We start from the raw sequence: 17,775 nt of genomic DNA on the forward strand, positions 1-17,775 counted from the left end.
ATGCACCAAGACAAATTCCTTGTGTCAAATTCCTTGGCCAATAAAGAATTCTATTCCATTCCATTCCTTTCGAAGAAGCAGCAGGATTAAAATGCAAGTAGCCAGGATCAAATGTTCACATTTTGGACAAATTAGGTCAAAGACATGTTTCTCTGAAAAAGGCTCTAATATGGATAGGAAAGATGGAAAGAAAGGCAAAGAACAGGGCGAATCAGCAGCAAGGTGAATGGATAGAGTTACGATAGCAGTTGCTGGAAAACATGATGGAGAATGTTAGACACAGATCATAAAGAACATCTCTCTATACTGTTGCTAAGAGTTGGCACCAACTGGATAGCACAGAATCAGCCATCAATCATTTTATTTCCTGGTTTCCTTCTGATGTGGCTTGTAAGAGCAATGAAATACTTATTATGACAAATGCAGGGTTAGCCCGGTCATTTCCAAGCTAGATAGATTGGATGAATAGGAGACTGCCTCTGGCTGCAGAAGCAAAGTTGGCCAGGCTTCCTCCAAATGCTCTGGATTTCCTGAACAAGGCCGCTGTCTCCTGTGTGGGGTAGACATTGAAAATGCTCTGCCAGCTGTTTGCCTCAGACAGCAAAATATATAAAGCTGCTCGGCTGAGTCCTACACAGAGTAGCTCAGAGATGCTTAAACAGCTCATAAATGTGTGTATCCTAAAGTCCCAGATGAGCACCCCACACCCCCAGCTTCCAAAAGCTTTCAATCAGTTGCAGATTTCCAAGTGGCAGAAGATATAAATTACAAAGGAGCGTGCATAAGTGCACCAGTGTGCCTTCCATCCCCTGTCCTTACTGTTTTATTTTTACTTGTTGCATGTATATGAATATTATTACTTCTAATGCTTCTTTCTTTCAAGTTTTAGACTTTTACTAGAATCTTGCATTTAAATATTATTGACAAAACAAATAAATAAAAAATAAATAAAATACATGATGGCAAAGCAATTGTTTAAATGTCATTTACTTTTTATCCGATTTGAATAGGGAATATAGTAAAATAAAAATTAGTTTCTACTCTGATCCCATCCAGTGCAGTTTTAGGATGAAAAATTGGCACCATCAAAAGCCATGGTATTAGGATCTAAAGCTTCTATTCTGGCGCCTTGGAACATATTTTTACAATCCGACCAATCAGGTGTTTGCAGGGGGGTGTCCCTCTGACCTTCCTGCCAATCAGCTTAAAGCTCTGTTGGGAGAATTTGCACTAGACTTATGGTTGGGGTCACCACAACATGAAGAACTGTATTAAGGGGTTGTGGCATTAGAAAGGTTCAGAACCACTACTCTAAAGTGAGCCTTTTCATCTTTTCTCTCATATATGATGGGGGAAAGTTAAATTTTCAAACTTTATTTTCCAAGTATGTTTAACTAGAATACCTTTCATCTAGCTAAAATAGTGATGGGGTACAGTACGTGTTATAGTCAAATTTAGAAATTGGGGTTCATGACACTAGTACACTATTAAAATGTAAAAATAGTATGTTTTAAACATTTCAGAGAAGCAAAGATATCTTCAGCTACTTTGTCAATATTTCATAATGTTTTGTAATCCTTTATTTGAAACCTTGAGCAAAATTTGACTCATATATAAATTGTAAAACTATATTTAATAATTGGGATTTTTTTTCTGGTTTTTCATTCCCTCCCATATAAATACAGTATACACATAAGACAAGTTCGCATTGCTTTCGCAGGCTTTATTGCTACAGGAAGTTGTTGTTGTACAAAAATAGAGTTTATCCCAATGCAAATAGAGGACAAATAATACAAAATCAGGAAAGGAGGAATAGGAAATGCCCTTATTAAGGCCAAGTGGGGAAAGTGGGGGTTGGATTGGGGTGGGGGGGAATAGTAACTGCTGATCCTAGGCCAGGGCATAGCATCAGTTTCTAATGTATACCAGACCCGCTGTCAGCTCATAAATAGGTTGCCACCAGGGAATGAGTGGGGTACAAATAAATAAATAACTTATAGAATAAATAAGATGGATTAGAAAATTTAAACTTTCTAAATAGGTTTAGAAAATGTCACTTCTAAGGCAGGTGGTTTCCCACTCTGCTGGTGCTAAATAATGGTTGAACCAGAGCTGAAAACCATTGCTGCTTCCATTGCCAGCCTGGTAAGTGCAGTAGTCAAACTCCAAACCATTGCTAGTGTGTCTGCATGTTGCACACCAGTATGCCACGGTCATCACTGGCTTTATACCAAGCCCCTTTTCTACCTGCAGATGTCTGTGCTTCCACATCCGGTTTGATAATTACTAGATGGCATCAACCTTCCTTAACCCAGATCTGGTAGCTCTGAGAAACACATCAAATTTGCCCTTTCGTGCATCCGTTCCCTTTCTGCTAAGGAGAGGCTCTCACTTGAAAAACCCTCGGAAACAAACCACAACGTTATTCAATCCTCAGATAATGCACTGATTATTCTAGCACAGGTCGTAAGGTTGGAGCGACTACTGAATGTTCAGGGCACTAAATAGGCTTGCGAAATTATCCTTCGTGCTTATCCACAATTTCTCCTACCTAGATGCAGTGAGAACATGTTTCTAAAGAAAAGGCAGATGGTGGGCTCAAATAAAAACTGGGGAGAGAGTTGCAGAAGATGACATGACCTAGTGAACAGCTTTCTTTCAACTACCTGGAAGAAGATCAGTTGGCATTACAGATATCTCAAGCTAAATGCCACACACCCCTGTCCCTTGAATAAGGTGTGAGAATTCCCAATGCTTTTTCTTCAGTGGAATAAAAGGCTTGATAGGTAAAAAGATTCATAATGCTGTTGATAGACCAATTTTTAAAGGAGAAATGTCCATTTTGGAATCATGCAAAAAAGAAAGTACACCCTATGTCAGTGGTTCATAACCTGGGGGGAGGGACCCCTTTGGGGGTCGAATGACCATTTCACAGGGGTCGACCATGGGAAAAGACAAATTTCCCATGAAGTTAGGAACTAAAGCTTCTCTTCTGGTGCCTTGGAACGTATTTTTACAATCCAACCAATCAGGTGTTTACAGTGAGGGTGTCCCTCTGACCTTCCTGCCAATCAGCTTAAAGTTCTGTTGGGAGAATTGGCCCTAGGCTTATGGTTGGGGATCACCACAACATGAGGAACTGTATTAAGAGATCACGGCATTAGAAAGATTGAGAATCACTGCCCTATATGGTTATTACCTATCAGGACATAGTAAAAATCATCTGGTCCTTAGAAATTAGGTAAATGCAACCTTAGATGAACAACAATACATGACATATTATACCATGTCATCATTTATTTTACAAAAAGGAGAAGCCATGTATGAAAAACTAAGTACTGTATACTCTTAGTGCTTCAAGAGGTATGAAGTGGCTAAATAGCAGTCAGGTGCTCCAAATCAAGTGCCCATGATCAATTGACCATCAGCAAGCCTGACTACTTCTATAAAATCCAAAGTTTTAGGAGTTTGTTGGTCTCCAGAATTGAAGTCAGCAGTGAGTTGTTCCCAGTTCTGACCGGTTCTTAAAACCAACAGGAGGCTCCACCCACCCACCCGGGACACTTCTGCAGAAGTGTCGCACAAGCGCGAATCAGTGGCAAAATAATTTACAACCCACTACTAATTGAGTTTTTTGGTTAACAGAATGCCAAAAAGGAAAGACATCAGCAATGGTCTGAGAGAAGCAACTGTTGCTCTCCATCAATCTGGGAAGAGTTATAAGGCCATTTCTAAACAATTTCTAAACGATGAAGTCCACCATTCTATAGTGAGGAAGATTATTCACAAGTGGAAAATACGGTATTTTCATATTAAAATACACTCTCTCTACGGAGAGGGGCGGCATACAAATCTAATAATTATTTTTTATTATTATTATTATTATTATTATTATTATTATTATTATTATTAAAGACAATTGCCAGTCTTCTCAGAAGTGGATGTTAAGTGGATATTAAAATACACTCTTTCTACAGAGAGGGGCGGCATACAAATCTAATAAATTATTATTATTATTATTATTCAAGACAATTGCCAGTCTTCTCAGAAGTGGATGTTAAGTGGATATTAAAATACACTCTTTCTACAGAGAGGGGAGGCATACAAATCTAATAGATTATTATTATTATTATTATTATTATTATTATTATTATTATTATTATTATTATTATTATTCAAGACAATTGCCAGTCTTCTCAGAAGTGGATGTCCCAGCAAATTCACCCCAGGTCAGACTGTGCAGTGCCCAGTGATATTACAAAATATCTAAGAGTTACATCTCAGACTTTTACAGGCCTCAGTTAGCATGTTAAAAGTTAAATTTCATGGCAGTGTAATTAGAAAAAGACTGAACAAGTACGGTTTGTCTGGAAGGGTTGCCAGGATAAAGACTGTTGTCTCTAAAAAAGAACATAGCAGCATGGTTTAGGTTTGCAAAGTTGCATCTGAACAAATTACAAAACCTCTGGAACACTGTCCTTTGAATAGATGAGACCAATATGGAGATGTCTGGCCATAATGCACAGTGCCACATTTGGTGAAAACCAAACAGTACATTAGCACAAACCTCTGATACTAACCATCAAGAGTGACGATTTGGGCTTGTTTTGCAGCCACAGGACCTGGGCATCTTGCAATTATTGAATTAACTATGTACTGCTCTGTATGCCAACGTATTCTAGAGTCAAATGTGAAGCTATCTGTCCAACAGTTAAAACTTGACTGGCATTGGGCGAAGCAACTGGACAACGATCCCAAGCCCACCAGCAAATCTACAATACAATGACTAAAAAGAATCAAGACATTGCAATGACCCAATCAAAATCCAGACATCAACCCAATTGAAAGCTGTGCCAGGACCCCAAGCGAGCTGTGCGTAAACAAATGCTCACAAACTTCAATGAATTGAAATAATGTTGTAAAGAAAAGCCGGCCAACCTTCCTCCATAACAATATGAGGGGCTGATGAAATCATACACAAATGATCCACGATCAAGTTATTGCTGCTGAGATATTGAATCATAAGGTGTACTTAGTTTTTCACACATGGCTTCTCCGTTTTGGCTTTTTATTAAAAAAAAAAAAAAAGGAAGACATGATATGTCATGCGTTGTTCATCTAAAGTTGTATTTACCCATTTTAAAGAACTTCTAAAGACCAGATGATTTTTCCTATGTCCTGATACGTAAAACCAGAGAACTCAAAGAGGGCGTGCTTTCTTTTTCACATGGCTGAATAACATCCCTGATGAGATGATGCTCTCTAACGAAGGCCAATATATATTCAGGCCAACGATATTATGCTTCACTCCTGTTAATTGTCCATTCCTTCCTCGCATTTGGGCTGGAAAGCTCGAGTGTGAAGTTTTCTTTTTCTCCTCCTGCTGCCACTTACCGGCAGGGCAGGCTTATTTTTATTTTTATTTATTTGTATCCCGCCTTTATCATTTCTTACAAATAGGCAGTGAACGTGCCCAGCACACTTTCCTCCTATTTTCCCCCCATAACAACAACCCTGTAAGGTGAGTTGGGCTAAGAGAGAGCGACTGGCCCAAAGTCACCCAGCTGTCTTTCATGGTTTAAGGTGGGACGGGAACTCACATTTCCCACTCGACCAAATTGTCTCATGAATCTCTTATAACTATCTTTTATGATCCCTCTGCAGCACGAACAAGGATATGTCGATTCAGGAACCCTGGGCGCTCTGAACAGGTAGCACATTTAGCCCACGCAATCGCATTCCGCCGCTGACCCTCTATACACACTTTGCCAGACATTGTACACATCCAGGAAAGAGAAGTTCTCAAACCGGACCGGTCGGCAGCAAGGTTCAGAAACAAAATTCTTGTGCCTGGGCTCGACAATACCTCTCTGCATCACGTAATTCAGGACGATGTCGTAGTTTGTGGTATGACATGTCCCACTGCAATACTTGAACAAAATAACCTCCTCGGTGTCGTAGCCAAGCCCCAGATCCCGCACGTGCATGTAGCGGCTATATAGGCGACAAGGACCATTCCCAGTCCTCCTGGAGTTTCTCTTGCCGTTGCTTGAGCGGGATCGGGAACGCTCAGCCCTGCGAAATTTTGATGTGCTCAGGTCTTGTATGGTCATGTTTTTCCCTGTAAGAAAAAGGGAGAGGAGACTTAATTCTTCCTCCCAAAGGACAAAAGGAGAATACAGGATTTATTTTATTTATTTATTTATTGGATTTGTATGCTGCCCTTCTCTGAGAACTCGGGATGGCTCACAACATATAAAAATGTCGTCTGGCGGGCCCCAGGGGAAGAGCCTTCTCTGTGGCCGCCCCAGCCCTCTGGAATCAACTCCCCCCAGAGATTAGAACTGCCCCCACCCTCCTTGTCTTTCGCAAATTACTTAAGACCCACCTGTATCGCCAGGCATAGGGGAATGGAGACATCTCCCCCAGGCTTATATAGTTTTAGATATGGTATGCTTGTGTTGCATGGTTTTTAAATGGTGGGATTTTACATGCTTTTTTAATACAGTGATACCTTGTCTTACAAACTGAATTGGTTCCGGGACTAGGTTCTTAAGGTGAAAAGTTTGTAAGATGAAACAATGTTTCCCATAGGAATCAATGGAAAAGCAATTAATGCGTGCAAGCCCAAAATTCACCCCTTTTGCCAGCCGAAGCGCCCGTTTTTGCACTGCTGGGATTCCTCTGAGGCTCCCCTCCATGGGAAACCCCACCTCCAGACTTCTGTGTTTTTGCGATGCTGCAGGGGAATCCCAGCATCGCAAAAACGAGCGCTTCGCTGGCAACGGAAGTTTGGAGGTGGGGTTTCCCAGTGAAGGGAGCATCAGTGAAATCGTAGCATCACAAAAACACTGAAGTCCTCGAAACCCCACCTCCGGACCTCTGTGTTTTTGTTTAGTTGACGGTCCAATGCCATGTAGGGCTTTAAAGGTCATTACCAACACTTTGAATTGTGACCGGAAACTGATCGGCAGCCAGTGCAGGCCATGGAAGCCCCACGATAGCTCTAGCGGCCGCATTCTGCATGACCTGAAGTTTCCGAATACTTTTCAAAGGTAGCCCCATGTAGAGAGCATTGCAGTAATCGAACCTCGAACATAATAATAATAATAATAACAACAACAACAACAACAACAACAACAATAATAATAATAATAATTATTATTATTTATGACTCTGTCCCCGTGGGGGCCATTGTTATCTCTGGCTAAGGAGGGAGATGCCGCCAAGATCACATTCCATTGATTTAACTCTTGCATTTCAGAACTTTGTTTGATAAAATAAGAGACTTTACTTTTGAATCCCAGCATGAACAGGTCATTATTCCTAGTAATTAATTAAGCCAGACAGAACAGCACCCTCCTGCCCAAGCCTCTTTCCCTGGAAAAATGCCAGCTCCCTACCATTCCGGTGGTTCCATGCAGCCAGAGATGGTGTTTCCATGCTGTTTTTTTTCACGGAGGAAGAACCAGCAGAGCCCAGGCTGCCCGAAGTTGCTCTCAATGTCTCTGAATTTGCCATGACTATCCCAGCAAACAGTGACAGTATAGTTAAGGTACCCCACAAACGCTGCTCCTAAGATAAGACAGGAGGATATATAAGAATAAATATGCTAATTAGGATACAAATAAAGTGGGAAAGAAGAAAGCAAGATTCACCAAATGCAGGGCTCTTTTATATATGATGACCCTCCCACATTAGATCACGTAGCAGCTGTAGTCAGGAGAAGCCTTTGCCCAGCTTCACTGGTGCATCAGTAATGGTCCTATGTGAACTGGGAAGGTCTTGCAACAATAACTCACACTGTGATCACTATCCAGCTGGACTACTGAAAGTGCCCACTACAAAGGGCTACCTTTAAAAACCATTTGGCAAATGCAGTTGGTACAAAATGCTGCAGCTTGCTTCCTATTTGGCACTAATTGCCAAAATATAGTACAGTGGTACCTCTACTTAAGAACTTTTCCAGATAAGAACTGGGTGTTCAAGATTTTTTTACCTCTTCTTAAGAACCATTTTCTACCTAAGAACCTGGTCACAGAACGAATTAAGTTCTTAAGTAGAGGTACCACTGCATCTAGGATGCAAACCTTGCATTGACTCCCAAAACGTTTTCAGGTACAATTTGAAATCCTGGTTTTGACAAATAAACTATATATGGCTTGGAAGTAAAATACCCTTAGGGCCACTTCTTCCAGCTAAAATAAAACCATGACATCCCAGGAGAAATTGCTTGTGATCTCCTACTTATGTGAAGTTGGGCAACGGCCTTAGTAATCCATCATAGCCCTGCATCATGCTATAGAACAAATTTTCCTTTCAACTTGAACTTACTCTAATATTGATGGCATTACAGATTCAAGTTAAGACAAAGCTCTTCTGGACCTTTTAAATTTTTTTTTAAAGATGATACTATCTTTTGAGTGTGCTTTTTGTGTGTTGTTCCATTTATAGCCTGCCTTGTTGGTTGCCTTTGAATTTTAACCTTTTGCACCATTAATATTTTATTTCTTATAGTGAATGCTTTATGTTTGTTATATTGCTGAGAATCTTATGATTATGGAAGCATAGAATTGAAATGAAGTGAAATACAGTCCTTCCATGCTGAAAAATACCATATTTTTCAAACTATAAGACGCACAGGTGTATAAAATGCACCAAGATTTCTAAGTGTTAAGTAAGAAAAAAAAGTTTTTGTCCTCTCCAGCCCCCAGGAGCACTCTGCGGTCCTCCTAAAACTTCTGTGTGCCTCAATTTTTGCAAAAACACGCCTTATTTTCACCCATTTTGTGAAAACTGGAGGGCGCAGAGAATTTGGGAGGCCTACAAAGTGCTTCTGCAGGCTGGGGGAAGTAAAAAATGGACTGTTTTTCACCCATTTTTGCCTTTCCCCAGCCTCCAAAAGCCCTCTGCAGCAATCATGGGCAGCTCCCCCCACAAGGGGGGACACCGTCTGGTTAGTGGAAATGGAGCTGCGCACACAGCTCCAGTTACCATTGGTCGCTCGCACGGCCAACAGATTTCCAGCGAAAACCACAGTTTTTTCCTTCTGCGCATGCACAGAAGCAGAAATATTGGCAAAAATAGCCGAAATCTCACTTGCAGTCATGAGATTTCATTGATTTTCACCATTTTTTTTCTTCTGCGCATGCGCAAAAATAGTTGAAATCTTGTGCAGAAGCCAAATCTCGCACGCGTGTCAGGAGCGTGCTCGCCTGCATCGGCTGCCAAGGACCGTCAGGGTAGTGAGGTAAGTGGCAGCCTTTCACTGCTCTGCAGGCTTCCCGAGCCCTCTGCGCACCCTGTTTTTTGCAAAAATGGGACGTGGAGCTAGGGCTTTGGGAGGCCAAAAAGGACTGTATTCAGTGTATAAAACATATCAACACTTCCGTCCTCTTTTAGTGGGAGGGAAGTTGCATCTTATACTCTGAAAAATACGGTATGTGTCAAAGGATCATAGGTAAATATCAGAATAAAATGGAATCTTTTTCACTTCCATCATATCCAGTGAGAAATGAAACAAATTCATTACACAAATCCGGAGGCCCATCTGAATTAATCACACAAATCAGTATGTGACAAGCTGTATATTTTGGACTATACAGAAATGATATATTAAAAATGACCATCTCAAGAGTGAAATTTGGAGCTTTGTCTGCCAAAAATGGACCAAAGAAACCAAACAGCCGGCCCAATATATTGAAAACAAAAGTGAAGTGAAAGAGGAGAGCAACTCTCTCTCATAAATTGAATTGGTGTCTTTCATAAAGAAAGCCTCTGTAACTTTCCACTGTTTCTAGGTCTAATGCCCTGATGTCAAGAACATTTCTTGGCATTGACTAACTCACCCTGAGTCGTGCTTGTTGGATAGGCAAACTCCTGCAGGAAGAGGGAGGTCTGTCTAATCTGTGCCTTGACCCGTCAACTCTCCACTCCATCCTACCTAAAATACAAAGACACAGATCAGGAACCCAGTTCCATTTCTCTGGATGTGAAGTCTAGTTTTCACTCTTGCAAGCTTCTCGTCCAGTTATAGCCCCTGCCTGCGGTACATCTATGAGAAGTCCTTCCTATAGACTACAAAATTATTTCAATAAATGTCTCAATCCAATTAAATAAAGGTCCTAATTAGATACCCTTTTTGTTTGTGACTGGCCTTGGCAAATGTATCTATTGCAATTTTTAAAATCTCCTTGCGGTCTGCTACATCAATAGAATATTATATGGATATTTCCAGGGTTCCATCCTAATGTATCTGTAACTGCCAATAATTTTTTAAAAAGTAAATCCTCTAAGGTTAGCTAAGAATAGCAATACCCAAATTAAACATAAATTTTGCAACAGAAAACAAACATTATCGTTCATTGTATTATGTTATTCCCAACTGCATCCAAAAATATTTTGTGAAATAATCATAGAGCCTTCCTCTGCATTGGAAAACTGTAACCTCTGAAGGATCTGTCAGGTTTGCAGTCATGACAGAATATCAATTGATATTTATATATTTAAAAGCACTTCACTTAGACTTGGAACATAATTTGCTCATAGAAAAGTCTTATATTAAAATTTTCCACATGGGCAACTATTGTGGTGTGAATCTTTTCTTTTATGTACCAGAAAGCATATGCACCAAGACAAATTCTTTTATATGTCCAATCATACCTGGGCAACAAAAAATTCTATTCTATTCTATTCCATTCCATTCCATTCCATTCGATTCTATTTCTCTCAGCAGTCCACTTCCCTTAAAAACAGTTCTATTTACCTTACAGCTACAAGAATTTTGGATTCTAAACTAAGGGTGCAAAGAAGGGATTTTTGGAGCAACATCACCAGTGGTTTCTTTTATCGCCTCAGAATCCCCAAAGTAGGTAACCTTTTTTTAATTTTGGGGGTTCTTTTTAAAGGGCAAAACAGGAACCCTAAGACCTGCCCAATATTTAAACAATTTACTTCACTCATTAAAACTCCTGATATTCCATCAAAATAGGCCTTGGATCACCTACTTTTGAAAAGGCAAGCCTGGTGCAGACCTTGAACTCATAAGAATGTCTTTAAGTAATTTAATTGCTTTAAGCTCTTCAGAGCAGAGATATAATTTTTTTAAAAATCCCACAATGGGCATACAGAAATGGGATAAATATAAATAAATACAAAAATATATACCAATCAAAGAAATAAATCTGATTTCATCACCATTCAACATACTTTTGTATATAACAGTAATATAATGTAATCTTTCATTTTTTACTGTTAGCTATTTTTATTCACTCAATACTCATGGATATTTATGTTTGCACTGTTTCTATCAGACCCTTTCCAGCTGCCTCTCAAAAACGAATTGTACTATTGCACTGTTGAATGAAACACCAGACACATAGGTGGAATCCTCCTGCCCTTAAACCATCTTCTGACCCACAATTACAAAGAGCAAGTCTTTGTGAACTCTCCATCTCTCCATACAGTTCTCAAAAGAGTCTTGAGTAGTAGCTAACAAAAAATTCTAAAACTTTATTTATTTATTGCTTCCACAATCCAGGTCCTCATTTTACCCACCTCGGAAGGATGGAAGGCTGAGTCAACCTTGAGCCGATGATGAGATTTGAACCACTGACCTACAGATCTAAAGTCCCCTTCAGTGGCCTAAAGTTCAGCACTCTACTTGCTGCGCCACCCCGGCTCGGTGTCACATCCTGGTTTAATTTTAGATACCTTGGGCAAGTAGAGATGGACAAGATTTCTTTTCCTACAGTGCAGGGCTAGGAAGCCCCACTCCCAAGATCCCTCACCAATGGTATTCTGGTTGAGATTTTTGGGAGTACAGTGTTCCCTCGCTTTTCGCGGGGGATGCATTCCGAGACCGCCCGCGAAAGTCGAATTTCCGCGAAGTAGAGATGCGGAAGTAAATACACTATTTTTAGCTATGAACAGTATCACAAACCTTCCCTTAGCACTTTAAACCCCTAAATTGCAATTTCCCATTCCCTTAGCAACCATTCAGATTATTACTCACCATGTTTAATTATTAAAAGTTTATTTTAAAAAATATTTATTAAAGACAGACGAAACTTTGGCGATGACATATGACGTCATCGGGTGGGAAAAACCGTGGTATAGGGGGAAAACCCGCGAAGTATTTTTTAATTAATATTTTTGAAAAACCGTGGTATAGACTTTTCGCAATGTTTGAACCCGCGAAAATCGAGGGAACACTGTATCAGTTTGTATCAGGGATCTTGAGTTTGTAGAAGATTTGTATTTTTCTTCCACAAGGTGGCAACACAGAACCAATTTTCCCCCTACGGTTTTTTTTGGCCACACAGGAAGAGTCCCTTCTCACTATTTCCCAAGGACTGACAATAGTTCCTGGACCTGACTTTCCAGAAAAGAATACAGAGGAGCCCAAATTCCTTCAGAGAGCGTCAAGAGCCCAACGGTTCAACCCTGAATGACATATATATTCTCTTTTTATTGCAGACACACATTAACGGCTTGGAATGTCTCTCTCTCTCTCTCTCTTTTAAGGAGACCTACAGATAAAGCTGGAACATGAACTACTGAAGTAAAAACAAGGATAGAGAAAGCTCCAACAACATTCTGCAAAATGAAAAAGGCCTTCTGCAGTCAAGACACAAGCCTAAGATCGAAAATCAAGCCTGTCTGTTACATCTTTTTTATCCTGCCCTACAGAGTGGAGAGTTGGTCTCTGACAGAAAGCCACTTGAAGAAGCTAGAAGCATTTGAAATGTGAATTTACAGGTGGCTGTTACATATAGGTTGGGTTGACAAAATCATAAATAAGGAGGTGATAAGCCACCTGAGAAAGCCAAACCAATCAAAACCATAAAAAAAGTGAAAGTTAGAATATTTTGGATATGTGATGCGACACCTGAAAAAATATGGCATAATTCATTTAATCTTCCAAGGAAAGTCTGAAAGCAAATGAGGCCCAGGCAGAAGAATAATATCATGGCTTCAAAATCTAAGGGACTGGTTTGGACAAAATTCAATAGCACTTTTGAGGCTGTTGATAAAAATAGGATTGCCAACATGATCGCCAACATCCAATGACAGATATGTAACAAGAAGAAGATGACAAATGAAGCCACTTTCTAAAAGACAAGCACTCCTACCCTTTCTAAGTTGTTTTGGTCTTTCTTGGAATATGCCAGGGACTATGCAAATAAAGTAACATATCTTCAGAAATACCCAGTAAATATGGTCCATTTAATTTTTCCTCTTTTACCTTTCATGTAGGGCCACAATCAGGTTTCTTTTATCTGCCATTCAGAAATGATAAAATAAAGTTTTGTTGTTTTCAATCCCAGCCATACAAAAATGAATACATTGCTGACATCTGCTTCTACATCTCGTAAATCGATACAAAAGTCACCAGCTTTCAGCAATAAGTTCAGATGTTTTGGATAATAAAACTTTTCCTTCCCCAAGACCTTTGAGTGGAAAAGCTGTGCTTTCTTCTAGTGTTATGGCAAAGCTGCTAGGCCTTAATTTCATTTATGTGCATTATGGCAAAATCTTAAACAGAATTGACAAAATGAAATGGAACCAGGCGAGATATGAGAGAAAAGCAACATGCAGTTGGGCCTATTCATTGAAGAGTGCTGCAAATCTGATTGGAAAGACCTAAATAACCCCTTAGGTTCATTCCTAAAAGTTGACACTTAGCATGCTAACACAGGCAAAGTCAATGTCAAATCGCTCCTGTTCTATCACTGTAGTTTGTGTCATTAACCGGTTATTTCACTGTATTCATAAATGAGAAATATTTAGAGTAGGTTTTGTAAAACTCAAACAGTGCAAGCACCCAAAACCTCTTTTTGTTCCACAAATTCAGCAAATAGGTCAAACAATGGATAATAAAGAAGAACATACTTGTCAACTGCTGTCAGGCAGTCTGAATGGCTATTTCTGAGTGACTTCAAAGCAGTTTACCAATAAGATGTCTCAAGTTCCACTTGGATTTTGATGTACTAAAGCAAAAGAAAAATATTATCCTGTTGGAAGCCTAGAAATATTAGAACAAGTGTTCGCATTAAAGCGGCCTGTTGACAAATTGTTGAAGGAAGCTCATTGGATGTTTACTTTCCAAAACAAAGGGATGCTGGCAACAAAGAATTTTTTGATCTGGTAGATTGCCAATGTTTTCACCATCCAGCCCAACCTGCTCACCTTTCGAAAACATCAGTGATATATAATATACTGTATGTGATATCTCTAGTGACTAGAAACCCACGAAAATGTCATAAAATTAGAGACACCAATCTAGAGACAAGTGTAAATGGAGCAGCCCAACCTTTTATAACAACTCCCCCCACCCACCCAGTAGCAGCAAATGTGAGCAAATTAGACAGGCAGGAACTGAATAAAAAAATTGCAAACTTGTGTTGCAATGCTCACTTTCCCTTCAATTGCAAACCATCAGCAGAGATGTGCCTCTAAAATCAGTATTTGAGAGGAAAGAAAAAGTGGACGGACTTACTCCAGTGATGTTGGGAATTGGGCAAAGGGGGCAGAATATACAGTGCAATCACCGGCACATTTACTCCAAAGTAAATTTTTCAGAAGAAGTTAAGTATTTATGAGTTGCACTCTCGGTTTTTAAAGAACACCAGCATCAATAAAATGTGTGGAACTTCCAGATACTCTGTTGGATCTCAGTAGAGCAGAAAGGACAAATTAGATATTTCCCTCCAGCTCCATTGATGTGGGATGAAATCCTCAAGGGAAGTCCCAGAGATAGAGAGGACCTGTTGAGTGGATTGTTGGATCTCAGTAGAGCCCAAAGGACAAATTAGATAATTCCTCCAGCTCGACTGACCTGGGATGAAAGCCTCAACAGGAGTCCCAGAGATAGAGAAGACCTGTTGAGCGGATTCCTGGGCATCAGAGAAGGAAAAGGCCACCCCTGAGTTGGGATCGAGGACCACCAGATCGCGCACCTTTTTTTCACCCGGGACTGCGCCTCTTTTCCAAGCCACCCCACCCAGACCTCCCCCAACTCCCCAACCGTTGAATCCTCTTTGCTTCCCTGCCTGGATAACTAGGACTTTTTGGAAGCCACGAGGCAGACCGGATCGGATCCCAGAAGCAACCGGGAAGGAGTGAGCAGGACGTTCTGGAGAACCAAACGCGCTTTTTGAAGCCCCGACACCTCGGTGGGAGGTAACGAGGTCGCTCCTCCCTTACACCCCAAAGAACCTTCCAAAGTGGATCCGCTTTACAACAACCTCTCCTCCCCCGACGCCCCCCACCCCACCCCGCCCTCCCCTCTCCCCTTCCGCCGGTCGAGAAGGCGCTCCCACACTTTTTTTCTTTCCCAAGCCCCCCCTTCCCCAAACTCACCGTGCGCTCCGTCTCGACAGCTCGGGCGCCTTCCGCTGCGCGCGGCTCTCCGGGGACCATGCTCCGAGGATCCGGGCCGGGAAGCGCCTCCTTCTTCTTCTCCTGGGTACCGGCCCTTGCAGGGCATCGAATTCGCTCCCCTGCGCCCGGAGAGAGAGAGAGAGAGAGAGAGAGTCGCCCCAAGTCGGCCAGGTTAGAGCGCGCACGCGAGGGAGAGGTGTCCTCGGCGGAACGGCTACGGAACGGGTGGGGGGACCCTTCACTTTGCGGGCGGATTTCGCTTCTCGCCGATTTTTGGGAACGGAGTTCCCCAAATTCGTCGAGAAGCGAAATCCGCCCGCAAAGTGAAGGGTTCCCCCACCCGTTCCGTAGCTATTCCGGTAGGGTTTTGCGCGCGCGCGCGCGTTCCAACCTGTCCCCCCCTCCCCGCTTACCTCCTGGCGAATGGCAGCTCCCCGCGTTCAGCCTTCCCCGGGGGCCATGGCCCGGGTTTTTTTTTTCCCCCGGGACGATCGTTCCCGCTGCAAACTACCCGACCTTCACGTCGCCAGCATGGCCAGGAGGGGCCCCGGCGCGCTCAGCGCCCTCCTGTGGGGGGAAAAGTTCGGATTTTTTAAAAAACAAGGTTCCCGGACCAGGAGCGGCGGCGGGGCTGGCCCCGATCCACGGACTCCCAGCCTGCCCAACCGCCGCCGCGCAAGCCTGGCGGGACTCGGACTCGTGACCGGCGGGCACTCCAGTCCGGGCGGCCTCTGGGAAGGGGAGAGGGGGGGAAAAAAGAGGACCGGCTCCATCTCAGCGCCTTAGCCCGAGTCTGGTGTCAAATTCCAGGCTCGGTTGTCACCTGATCCCCAGAGCGGGGCGGAGCGGGTTGATTCCGATCAAGAGAGAGAGAGAGATCCACGCAAAGGATGGAGAAGGAGCCCCTCTTCCACCCGGCCCTCCCCGCCGTCCCCTTCTCTCCTGGGGCCGAGGGAATTTAAGAAGCAGACGTCGCCGATGGACGCCACCTGTGCGCCGAGCGCTTGGGCATCTTTGGATATAAGCCGAGCACTTTTTGCAACGAGGGGAAGCCCCCTGGAAAGCTCCCGGGAGATCAGAAATGCTGACGGGGCCATTCGGCAGGGCTAGATGGCATGGTTTTAACTACTGTATTTGTAATTGTTGGTTTTAAATCGTTTTAGATTGTGTTTTTTTAAAGGGGGTTTAAGATTACGTTGTACGCTTTACTTTTGGGGGGTTGTGAGCCACCCAGAGTTCCTCCTCGGGAGTTGGGCAGCATTCAAATTTATAAATAAGTAAGTAAGTCCCTCCATCCACCCACCCACCACCTATCCATCCATCAACCCATCCACCCACCCACCCATCCAATTTGGCTCAAATAAATGAAGGAATGGCTCCTTAATTTTAAATGACAGGGAAGAGCAAAGGCAGAATCAGAGAGGTTGGAAGGAAAGATCTATCCATCTATCCACCCCCCCATCCCCCCCCCACCCACCCACCTATCCATCCACCCACCTATCCATCCATCCATCCATCCATCCATCCATCCATCTATCCACCCACCCACCCACCCATCCATCTATCCACCCACCCGCCCATCCACCCACCCACCTATCCACCCACCTATCCACCCACTCACATATCCAACCCATCTATCCCAGCACCAACTTGGCCCAAATAAATGAAGGAATGGCTCCTTATTTTTAAATGACAGGGGCGAGCAAAGGCAGACTCAGAGAGGTTGGAAAGAAGTACCTTGGTTTTCTCATGGTCCTTCTGGCCCTAATTACTCACCTCACTGAGCCCTGAAGCACCAGAGGAAGAACACATGTGCAAGTTAGCAGAAGTTAGCCCGCTTGCTGGGCGACCACGGTGTCAGAAATTATCTTTATCTCTTCATTGCAAACCCTAAAGGAACCAGTCTTGACAGTCTTTTTTTTTGTCCAAAGGGGAGAGAGTGATTAGGAAGATCTTCACAAGAAGAGGGAAAAAATAGAATAGAAACAGTGGTCATTTCTATTGCAATGCAATCACTACTTTTAGGGGAGATGTCAAGTAACACAGCAAAGATGAACATGAATCAAATATGGAAAAAACAAGGACATCAGCCTCACTATCAAATGTATCAAATGTTCATTGTGTTCCCCATAACTTCCTTTGGTTGTGAAATTTGTGCCTTAAAAAAAAAGCAAGACAGGATGAAAATCAATTTGTTTGAGTGATGGTGGTGGAGAAGGCTCTTGCGTGTTCCTTGGACAGCAGAGGTGACTAACAAGCAAGTACTGGAGCACGTAACACCAGGCATGTCAGGCAAAGGCAAAACTCAAAGAGCTGTGATTTTTGGCTCACTTACTTTGGCCATGTGATTGGAGGAAATTCACTGGGGAAAGCAATTACACTTGGAAGAAT

General features: G+C 42.4%; 1 protein-coding gene across 2 annotated transcripts; it reads right to left on the reverse strand.

The window, feature by feature from the left end:
* Positions 1–1,702: 1,702 nt before the first annotated feature.
* ARTN (artemin) lies at positions 1,703–16,234 on the reverse strand. 2 transcript variants are annotated; one of them, XM_070748852.1, is made up of 8 exons: positions 16,208–16,234; positions 15,798–15,951; positions 15,364–15,503; positions 13,894–13,991; positions 13,247–13,280; positions 9,849–9,943; positions 7,404–7,575; positions 1,703–6,121 (listed from the first exon to the last, which is right to left on the reverse strand). In XM_070748852.1, exons 5-8 carry the CDS (start codon positions 13,251–13,253, stop codon positions 5,721–5,723), a joined length of 675 nt encoding a protein of 224 aa, XP_070604953.1. In that variant the 5' UTR covers positions 13,254–13,280; positions 13,894–13,991; positions 15,364–15,503; positions 15,798–15,951; positions 16,208–16,234; the 3' UTR covers positions 1,703–5,720. The 2 variants fall into 2 exon arrangements, with proteins under 2 accessions (XP_070604953.1, XP_070604954.1); XM_070748853.1 differs by lacking the exons at positions 15,798–15,951; positions 16,208–16,234 and having other exon boundaries at positions 15,364–15,581.
* Positions 16,235–17,775: the final 1,541 nt, after the last annotated feature.

Source organism: Erythrolamprus reginae, chromosome 3 (assembly GCF_031021105.1).
Source record: "Erythrolamprus reginae isolate rEryReg1 chromosome 3, rEryReg1.hap1, whole genome shotgun sequence".
Classification (NCBI taxonomy): Eukaryota; Metazoa; Chordata; class Lepidosauria; order Squamata; family Dipsadidae; genus Erythrolamprus; species Erythrolamprus reginae.